The sequence below is a fragment of the Thunnus maccoyii genome, chromosome 10 (assembly GCF_910596095.1).
Source record: "Thunnus maccoyii chromosome 10, fThuMac1.1, whole genome shotgun sequence".
Taxonomy (NCBI): Eukaryota; Metazoa; Chordata; class Actinopteri; order Scombriformes; family Scombridae; genus Thunnus; species Thunnus maccoyii.
The window spans coordinates 14631164-14641701 of NC_056542.1; the positions used below are offsets into that span (position 1 = coordinate 14631164).

Below are 10538 nucleotides of genomic sequence, written 5' to 3' on the forward strand. Positions count from 1 at the left end.
ATTATGAAAGTTTTTTATTCTTTATATATCACTAACAAGTAATTATATTGCAAAATATGAAAAAAGGGGTTGCAAGGTTGTGAGCTCTGTTGATACATAACTGAAACATAGACTGTCATCAAAACACAGTAAAACGTGCCAAAAGTTGGGGAGCCCAGTGTTCATGATAAATGATGTTTTGTCTATCATTGGGCCCTGCAGCGGGCTCCATTCCAACGTCAGGGATCAAAGTTTTTGGGAGGAGTCCTTAACACTTACATACTGTTCAGGTCAAATTTGGCCTAATTTGACATTTGAGAGCAATAAAAACACCTTTGGCACAAAAAATGAAATAGTTCAACATAAAATAAAAATTTGTACACTGTTTAAGGTGACAGAGAATAGTGTTAAATAGTTGAAAACCCAAAGAATACACATTCTCTGCTCTCTGAAAGCGTCATTAAGGATTAATCACTCATTTATTAATGACTGATAAAGTATGAATAAAAATAGATTTGTAGTTCAGAAATTTGGTACAGGGAGAACATTAATGATTTAAATGATTTAAATTTGGCAACCATATTTAATGTAATATGTTGACAAGTCATCCAAATTAAATGACCACATAGGTTGTTTGTACTTGCACTGCAGAACCACCCATTGGAGCGTAATATGCTGCTTTCCGAAAAAAGATCATGATTTGCCTTAAAATATTCACTTGAACCGGAGTCACTACTTCCTTGAAGTAAGTCAACTGTCTTCGTCATGGCAACAGTTAACACCATGCTACAACTCACAGTTGGAAATGGGAAGCAAACAGCAGTCTCCTGCAGCTTAAGTCCACTTTTTCTATTTATCTAGACATCCACCCAAGCCACCTCCTCCTAATGAAGAAGTTACCTTATATAGACGTCATCTTAACTACGTCACTTCTCCAGGTCATAATTATAACGGCTGCTAGATGCCGTCTGTCACTCAAATGTAACTATAGGTTTTTTTGGGAGACTGAATATACACCCTATAGGGTCGTTTTTCTTGGGAGGACAGACTCCAGTTACAATAGGAGTGGAGTTGTCCTCACAATACAGCGTTTTGTGTGTTTTCAGAGATCCATCTCCAGATTTAATTTAATTACAAGAGCTTTATTTTATTAAGACAACAACTCCAATACAATTTTTTTTACAGGCATTGTAATACAACTCAAGCTTTCAGACATCAAACTTTTCTTGTTTTATCTAGACTCTTCTTATTAAGACACACATATACATACTGGAATTTATACAACAATAGAAGTGATAACTCTAGTAAGAATATTTACAAAAATATTAAAAATACAGCACCTCGTACTGTATACATTCATATCTATAAGCATACATAAAAAAGATATTGCAGCTTTTTTTTCAACGTCAAACATTCATCGAAAAACTATCAAAACAATTCCATGAATATGAATCATTTTATACAGACAAAGTTTATCTCTCCCCCCTTCCTTCCCTCACCAGCTCCTCTCCTACTCCTCCTCCCTCTCTTATTTTTCTGGCCTCCTTCTCTGCCTCCTCTGCTTTCCTCTTCTCCTCTATCGCTGTCTCCATCAGCCATGGCCCTCCCAGGTAACTCAGGATCTCCTCTGGGCTTCCACGCTGCTTGGGCTGCGGGTGGAGCAGCTCGCGGAAAAGAGTCATCACAAATGGGCTGAGGCCCTCAAACTGGGAAGGCGGAGGGTTGTCACTGTGGTTTGCCTTCATGATTGTGTAACTGTCAATGTCCTCCTCACCCCTCCACTCGCCTCCCCTGATCTTCTCCTCCTGGTCAAACCACTGCTTGTATCTTCTGTAGCCATGGTCATCATGGGTGCTCTCCTCCCAGGGGAAGCAGCCAGTTAATAGGCAGTAGATGAGTACACCAAGGGCCCAGCTGTCAATAGAGGGCTCCACTGTTATCCAAAGGTCTTCCATCTCCTCCTCAGTTCCTTCACACTCCCTCCTCTCCCTCTCCTTCTGAGCCTCCTTGGCAGGCTCCACCTCGGGAGTACAGAAGGGCGAGTCATACCAGACGCCGCGAACAGTGTAGCCGATGGCCCGGGTGAGACCAAAGTCACCCAGCTTGACCCAGCGACAGGAACTGTCACACAGGAAGATATTCTCAGGTTTAATGTCACGGTGCACGAAGCCCAGAGAGTGGAGGTGCATAACAGCACCGCTCAGTTGGGACATCACCCTCTGGACACATTCTTCATCCACCCCGTCCTAAAACAGAGACAGAAAACATACTCTTTATAACGTAACATTTCAGATTATATGAGAGGTGTCATTTAGGTGAAGTCTGGTAAGAACACCACATCATTGGTGTAAGACAAACTAAATCTGCGTCACCAAAGTGGTTCGTGACGCTCTTGGAAACCCCTGCTTTACTTCACATGCTTCCCTCTTCAGTCAGTGAGCAGGGTGCCCTTGTTCTTATCAGCCCTCTTAATGTTACTGGCAGTGACAAAATACAGAAGAGGGAGAGCTGAAAGCCTTTATGAAGCAAGTTTTTACTGACACAAATGAGAACTAAAAAGGGCAGGGTCAGCAGTTACATTTTCCATGAAATTCCCTTTGAGAAAGCAACAGTACAGACATATAGTATGGTCTAATGGACTATTGCATCTGATTCTCTCTGTCATGCAGATCAGCCTACAACTGTGTCTACTTAAAATTACGCTTATATAACTTAGTTCTTATTTGTTTTGTCACAGGCATAACTTTTTCTAGTACAAAAGTGCTTAAAGTAAACACTTCCCATCTCCTGCTTCAAGTCACTTTTTAAATATAAAACCAAGACCACAATCTTTTTCCAATTATAAACAAGTTTAATCATGCTTCAGTTGCTATGAGTGGATATTGTATTGCAGCGGATATTGTAGGTAAAACAAATGACAGACATTGTCAGTAAATGTTCTGCAGATATGTTTAGTATCATAAACTATCATAATGTTTCTTCATTTGTTTCTTTCAAAACATATTTACTGTGGCAAACTAGTAGGATATAAACATAATGCCTGGGAGACAAGGTTGCAGCCTCTAACAAGTAATATTGCAATTAATATTACAACCTAAAGTTAATATCTAACAGTAACAGAGCACATGCAAGCTTTTCTTCTGCTGAAACTAGAGGAAACATCCTCTGCACTTCATTTTGCAAGCAAAAGTTCATCAGGCTGGATACATCAATCATTAAAATGTTACAATGTTAATGACACACATCACCCAAACTGACCTCTGACACTATTACGTTGTAGAGGTCACCATAGAGACCAGCTTGCTGGGCAAAGACATAGTAGGTAGGTGTGGAAAAGAAGATGCCAAGCGCCCGTGTCAGAGAAGGATGGGTGCAGTAAGAAAGGGAGAGATTGTATTCACGCAGGAAAGAGGTGAGAGAGGTAGACTCACGAGGGAAGAACTTCAGAGCCATCGGGGTTCCTACGAGAAATTAAGCAAGACAACTTGTTGAATTCTGAAATATTTCATTAGCTTTAGCTTTGAATCGTGTCAAAAAACTGTCATCATGGAAGGAATGAGTGTACTATCCATCACTAACACTGTGAACAAATATAACTTCCCCTTTGGGGCGACTGCATTACACAGCTACACCACAGTTGCAGCAACTCTATCCCAAAGAATGTACCAAAGCACTTCATTACAGCCACAGAAGTGCAAAAGGTTAAGTGAACACTCTCAAAAGACAGATCTGTTCTCACATAACTGTAGCACTGAGCCAACACATGTGTACTTTCTTCGTTAGAGAAAAACCTGAGTGTGAAACCTGAGAGATAAATGTACTGCAGTGGAGATATACCATTTCACTGATTTCACATTAGGCAGTAGGAGTTCAATTAGAAATACAAGCATTAGGAAATTTGATTTAAATAGAAGTATAACCAGCTCAAACTGCCATGACCTTTAACCTTAAGTCTTGCACTAACCTCTCTTTCTATGTACGGCCAACATGACCTTTCCATAGGATCCTTCTCCCAGGAGTTTTACCACCTGGAAGTGGTTGGAGACCTTCAGGGTCGACATGGACTGCGCCGACAGGTAACACAGCTCGTCAAGTTCCTGACCTGCTGCAGCCTGTTGGATACACACACACGCATACACAAATCAATATTAAATGTCATTGCATGATCCCTGCAGTCAGATGATGATTTGTTCAGTGGCGTCAAGAGAAAGAAGATCCACAGCTTGACTGGCATGTGTTGATGTTAATGATAGATAACTTCAGAGAATGAAGTTTGAATCGGAGGCTGTGTATGCTGGCGTGTTACCTGAACCTGCTACGCGGCTCATTGCGAAACAAAAACTCTGCAACTTAAAATCACATATATCTCATTCCTTGCTATAGAAATGTGCTAAAACCATTCTCATGAGTTGCAAGGGGTTTTCATTGTGTTATAAAAGGTGGGAAAACACTTTTGCATGCTTATTCTTATTAAGAGTTGAAGGAACTGTTGCTATCCCAGCATGCATTTGACTGGTGGAAACTGGTGGAACATATTGTGTTAAGTTCCGTTGATCTGGCATGATCTCCAGTGTCCTATAGACAGGATAAACTTCAGACATCAATACAATGTCTTATCAGGGCGATCAGAACATTTGGCGCTGTCACTCAGCTTCCATCGTCATTCTATGTTTCATGAAGTCACATCCATGATGACATCCTTAGAAGAAGATCCTCTACCACATGCCCCAGCAAATTAGGAAGGGTGTGTACGGTTACGACACACAGCTTAACACAAAAAATAAACGTATTTTTACTTTTGACCTTCCACATGTACACTTGCGTAACTGACCTTAGAGGGCAATCAATTTTGCTTTTGATCGAATTAGCCTTGTTTCTACCCTGCAAACACATTTTTGGTGGTTACTGGTTAGTTTATGAACATTAAACTAATCTTGATGTGATTTTCCAATCACTAATAAATCTCAGGTGGTGATAAGAGATGAAATGGTCCCATTTTACAATTAAGATTTATATTAGGAGATTACCTGAAAGCCAAAAAAGATAAGCAGTGCAGAAAATGAATGGATCTTATGAGTTATGAGTTGCTCTTTGACAAACAAATGAATCTGATGTGCAACCAAAAATAAGACTGCAAGTTTCATCTGGTCAGAGTGTTCTGCTTGGCACAGATATTAACAAGACAGCTCTATTTTAATAAGGGCAGATGACCACCTGTTTCAAGATCAATGGTGTACGGACTGATGTTGCTCTATCGGTGCACCAACAGCCTCCAGTTTGTATCTCCAACTTTTACTGCACTTGAGACAATTACCAAATGCAGGGAAAGTCAAATTGGAGATATTGTATCGTGTCAACTCATATTAAAGGATAATCACATTAAAAAGGTGTCTATGTTAAATCATTTATGCCATTTCAGGGTTTAGAACTGAAAGCACATGCAGTGTTAAATTTCTGTATTCAAATCTCAGTTTGGTATCGTTTACAGAGCAGTTAACACATCTTATGTTTGTCATATTATGACATTCTTCAGCTGCTCCTCATTCCGCCACTGCCAAATTGCAGTGAATGTAAATTATTACATTTTGCAAATTACTTGCAAATGGCTTTTAGCCAGGTCATGGTTGAACAGATGATAAATGATAAACAGATGATAAATCTTCACAGATGCATCTAAAACATTTGCAGCAAGAGCATCCTGATATTTACATGTCCTTGTAAGCAGGAGGCGATTATTAATTAAACCCCTTAGATAATGGCCTCTTGGCAGAGCAGCAAGAGATCTGAGATTCAAAAAGTCTCTATGATTTAACCGAGGGCTCTGCACAAGCTAACATAATTAACAACTTTGAAGTCCAGCGAGAGCTCAACGTTACAAGCTGAAAATCCTTCAGAGACATTGTCTATCAAACCTTTGCAGCCTTGAAGCCATGCCTGCATGTCATCTCATCATATACCTGTAGCTGCAAAAACACACACCCGACCATCTGGACAAACGGCATATAATTACAGTTGTGTGTGTTTTGCAGTTTGTCTGTTTTGTGTTTTTGCACAATATAATAATTTCATGAATATTTCTAAACCGAGCAGGCTGTCATTTAAGTATTTATGTGGATTTTTATAAAGTCCAGTACTTACTGTCATTTTCTGTTCAGTTGATTGATCTCTGTTCACTTTGTGTCGACTTTCCAGCATCTAAAGAAAAAGACCTCCTAACAAGCTGCTCTCGCTGCAACTAGCTACTGTCCAATGCTGGAGATCTGCTGCTGTTTGTCCTCGACCAGACTGATAATGAAACTGGAATTGAAGCAGATATTTTTGCCCTTGCTCCTTGCTCCCATGCAGTAGCACAGCAGCTTTATAGATGGAGGCTCATAGATGTTTACTGGAGACCTGGATATTGACTGTGTGCTTCTCCCCAGGAGACCCACACACTGCTCTCTCTCTCTCTCTCTCTTTTCCTACTCTTGTGCCAACTCTCTCTCTCTCTGCCTCTTGCCTGTTATGCCTGCAAATACGCGTGAACCAGCAACAAGGTATTTCAAACCTCTCTCTCTCTCTGCCCTTGTGTGCACGTCCCCCCCTCCCTCCCCCACTATACAGCAGTGTTAATGTCCCACTGTTAAATCTGTCATTCAGCCAGACCAGATTAACCCATCGCTCTCCTTCCTCCCCTCTCCTCAACTGTCATTCAGTTTCTACCCAAATACGCCCCCCTCTCCTCCCATATCTCTCTCACTTTCTCACCCTCTCAGTCAGTCTGAGTCAGTGAATTCCCCCCACAGTGTAGGATTCCTCATCTAATCAACAGGTATGCTGGAATGATCGGAATAGGCCAACGAGTTGTATCCGTGATCCCTGCATCTTACTGGGATTACAGGATACAGTCAAGTGTGCAACTTGTGGACCCTTTTATTGACCAGTATCATTGTCCGCTCTCCCTGTATTGCATTCCTGTCAGGAGCCACAACAATGTATGTAATACATGAGATTTATTTCACCTCCCATGACACGTTTAACTTCTTGACTCAGTTAATCTCCCTCTTTTTTTATCACCATCAACAACAACTTTTTCCCACTCATCTTACTCTTGTCATAAAATCCATCTCCCTTTATCTCTTTCCAAATGCATATTATTTCCTATCATCACAGGCTGACATGGCTAACAGCTGAAAACTTTGCCTTAAACAGCTTCATTCTGTACCTTGCTGTCTACATGCCAGCATTGTTTCCTACCCAGTGCCAACTGCAGGTCAGACCTCATCTCCAGATCCCTCGACACCCTCCTCCTCTTTCTGTCTACTCAGATAGATTTCCCTTGGTACTACATACTACAGGACTATTAATGCAACTGGCTCAATGGCTGTGTTATGTAACACAAACACTCGCTGCTATCACAACGGCCAATCCCCCGCTCAAGTTACTACCACTGCTGTGTTGCGACCGGTCAAGACCAACATGTACTTCCATGTTTGTACTTGCACCATAGGGTCCTTTGGCCCCTGCTGTGACAACCTTCGCCACTCCACCACCAAAACACAACTTTCATCACTTTTACTAAGAGGGTTTCTCTTTCATTCACAAATACAAAACACACACACACACACACACACACGCACAATGCAGAGACAATGCACACAATTATATCCTACTGGTGTGCAGAGGCACATATGTAAAAGAACACATGCTCATGACATCTTTGCTGACAGTTCCTAGCAAGTTACATAACAAATGTCTTTGCTATTTGGTTACACTTCTGTATTTTGAGTGCTTTTGACCACCAAAAAGGGAAAATGCTTACACAAGAGATGGTCTCTTTTCTAACTCTTGCTTCTAGATAGAGATATATACAAATCTGGTGTACAACAAACATGAGCAGACAGCAAGACTTTTATCATCTCTTTTAGCTCTTTTAAAAAAGAAACATGACAAAATATTTCATAACAGAGTGTCTTATTTGTTTACATTAACTAAATCTATTAGTGCTATTACCGTACACTTCCCCTAATGTTTCTATTCTGGTACGTGTTTTTGAGAATGGTGCAATGAATGACGGATGAATAACACAGATTTAAAGAGAAGATTAAGCACTTTAACACAGCAACAGTTTGGAAAACTTGTCAGAGAGTTTAAACAATGTGAATTGTGCCAATAACATAACTTCTCATGTATTTCATAACATTCTGAATGAAAGTCGCCTCCAAATTACAACTTCAGCATAATTCTATGATGTACAGTGTAAAGGTATTGATGTAACCCACAGTCTCTCAGTGTTGTTGTAGATAATAGGATATATCACAGAAAGGCACACTCATGAATGAGGGAAAACTGAGACACAAGAAGCATCATGTGATGAGTGTTGTTTTAGTTTCAAGATAACGCAGAATGTTTGGACCAGACATGACTGCTGACTTAAAACTGTCTCAAGATGATGTTCTCATTCATTATTTAGCACCTTCTTACTGTTCTTCAAATATCTGAATCATATATTTAACTTAAAACTAATGACGGTCATTAACATGCACAAACCAGTAACAAAAAGTATCAGTATAACAGACATTAAGTAGTTTACCCAGAGATTTAGAAGCGTGAGTTGATGTAAGACTGGAAAACACTGACTTTGTGTTCTTAGAGTGACCTCAATGCTAACAATCCTGAGCTTGTTTAATTTTTAGAAGGATGTCAGTTGTTTGTGCAACTGTCACTTCTCAGGTCTGTTGAAGTACTTAATTTTGAAACACAGTCATGGTTTTGTAACGGGGTTTAGCGTGAAGGAAATATAGTGTCTCTGTGACATAACAGTGGAACAGCACCTGTCAAAATAGCTTTTATGCTTGTTATAATCTCCTGCTTTTTTCCCTTAGCTTTATGAGATTAGTGTTTCCACAGCAGTGCAGCAATGCATCACAGTTATATAGTTTGCTTGCTGCAATGTTTTCTTCTGTTTTCTTCAGCCCCCTCCTCCCTGAAGAGAAGGCAAAGATGAAAGGATTAAGAGATGAAGGATGAAAGGGGCGCTTGTAACACACATGCATGCCAGCTGTTACTGTGTCGTTCTGATCTACAGGGCTTATGTGTATTATTTATGGTTCCACAGACAGGCGACTTTGAATGAAGCTGCTCTGGTTTGAAGCAGAACTAATCCAATGGTGCCTCTCTGTGGACAGTGTGTGCTATTGCATTACTGAGGACAACACAGACTTTTTTTCCATTTTTAAAATATTTTGTACCAAATTGCAACACCCTGTCTGTAAAATGTCCTAAAAATGAACCATTAAATAGCTGCAAATTTCTTAAAAAAATTTCAGGAAACTAGTATAAAGTTAAGAGACCTGTAAAATAAAGCATTACAGTAAGTTACAGAATCAGGTTATAGCCTACATTATCTCACTCTCTCATCCCTATGATGTATTTGTATTGTTGTCTTCTCATCTGCCTCAAGAAGCTACAGTATTCTGCTCAGTGTTGGAAGAAGTATTCAGATCCTTTACTTAAGTAAAAGTATCAATACAGCAATGTAAAAATACTCCATTACAAGTAAAAGTCCTGCATGAAAAATCCTGCTTAAGTAAAAGTACATAAGTATTAGCAGCAAAATGTACTTAAAGTATTAAAGTAAAAGTCCTCATTTCATCCCTCTGACTGATATATTATTATATATGACATCATTAGATTATTAATACTGAAGCATCAGTGTTAGAGCAGCATGTTACTGTTGTAGCTGCTGGAGGTGGAGCTAGTTTCAACTACTTTATATACAGTTAGCTAGTTTAGTCCAGTGGTTCCCAACCTAGGGGTCGGTCCCCTCCAAAGGGTCACCAGATAAATCTGAGGAGTCATGAGATGATTAATGGGAGAGAAAAGAAGAAAAAACAATGATACACAAATCTGTTTTCAGTTTTTAGACTTTTTCTCTAATCTTTGATTTTTGGCGAAAGTACCTCAAAATTGTACAATACTTAAATAAATGTACTTAGTTACTTTCCATGTGGATGTAGCTATAAACCCAGTCAAGGTGTTTATTTGATCCCTGATAGGCCTGTGGAACTAGTATGCAAAAAATAACAAAAATAAATAAATCAACAGCTACAAACCATTAAATAAATACACAAGAGCATGAAAGAGGATTTGAAATCTTTCCTTACATGACAGTGACATTTGAACAATTAATTAATTTGGCCAAAAATCACACAGCTAGAGCTGTAACGATTAGTCGATTAATTGATTAGTTGCCAACTATTAAATTAATCCCCAACTATTTTGATAATTGATTAATTGTTTTGAGTCATTTTTTAAGAAAAATCATTTAAGAAAAACATGTCAAAATTCTCTGATTTCAGCTTCTGAAATGTGAATATTTTCTGGTTTCTGTGACAGTAAACTGAATATCTTTGGGTTGTGGACTGTTGGTCCAAAACAAGACATTTGAGGATGTCACCTTACAATACAAACAACTTTAACCACCAGGGGCAATTTGCTTGGAGCAGCTTGTTGTACACACAACACAATAACATACAAACAAACAAAAAAATAATACAAAATGCAGCCAAAGGACAAAA

General features: G+C 39.4%; 1 protein-coding gene across 1 annotated transcript; it reads right to left on the bottom strand.

Moving 5' to 3' along the window:
* Positions 1 to 1100: 1100 nt before the first annotated feature.
* sbk3 (SH3 domain binding kinase family, member 3) lies at positions 1101 to 6526 on the bottom strand. Its single transcript, XM_042424741.1, has 4 exons — positions 6118 to 6526; positions 3944 to 4091; positions 3238 to 3440; positions 1101 to 2225 (listed from the first exon to the last, which is right to left on the bottom strand). Exons 1-4 carry the CDS (start codon positions 6172 to 6174, stop codon positions 1452 to 1454), a joined length of 1182 nt encoding a protein of 393 aa, XP_042280675.1. The 5' UTR covers positions 6175 to 6526; the 3' UTR covers positions 1101 to 1451.
* Between the last annotated feature and the right edge of the window lie 4012 nt (positions 6527 to 10538).

Excerpts from the sequence above, each read along its gene's own strand:
- sbk3 (XM_042424741.1), bottom strand. The coding sequence starts at position 6,174 with ATGCTGGAAAGTCGACACAAAGTGAACAGAGATCAATCAACTGAACAG. Across the intron at positions 3,441-3,943 it reads GGCCGTACATAGAAAGAGAG|GAACCCCGATGGCTCTGAAG; the intron begins GTTAGTGCAAGA and ends AATTTCTCGTAG. Across the intron at positions 2,226-3,237 it reads ACAACGTAATAGTGTCAGAG|GACGGGGTGGATGAAGAATG; the intron begins GTCAGTTTGGGT and ends TCTCTGTTTTAG.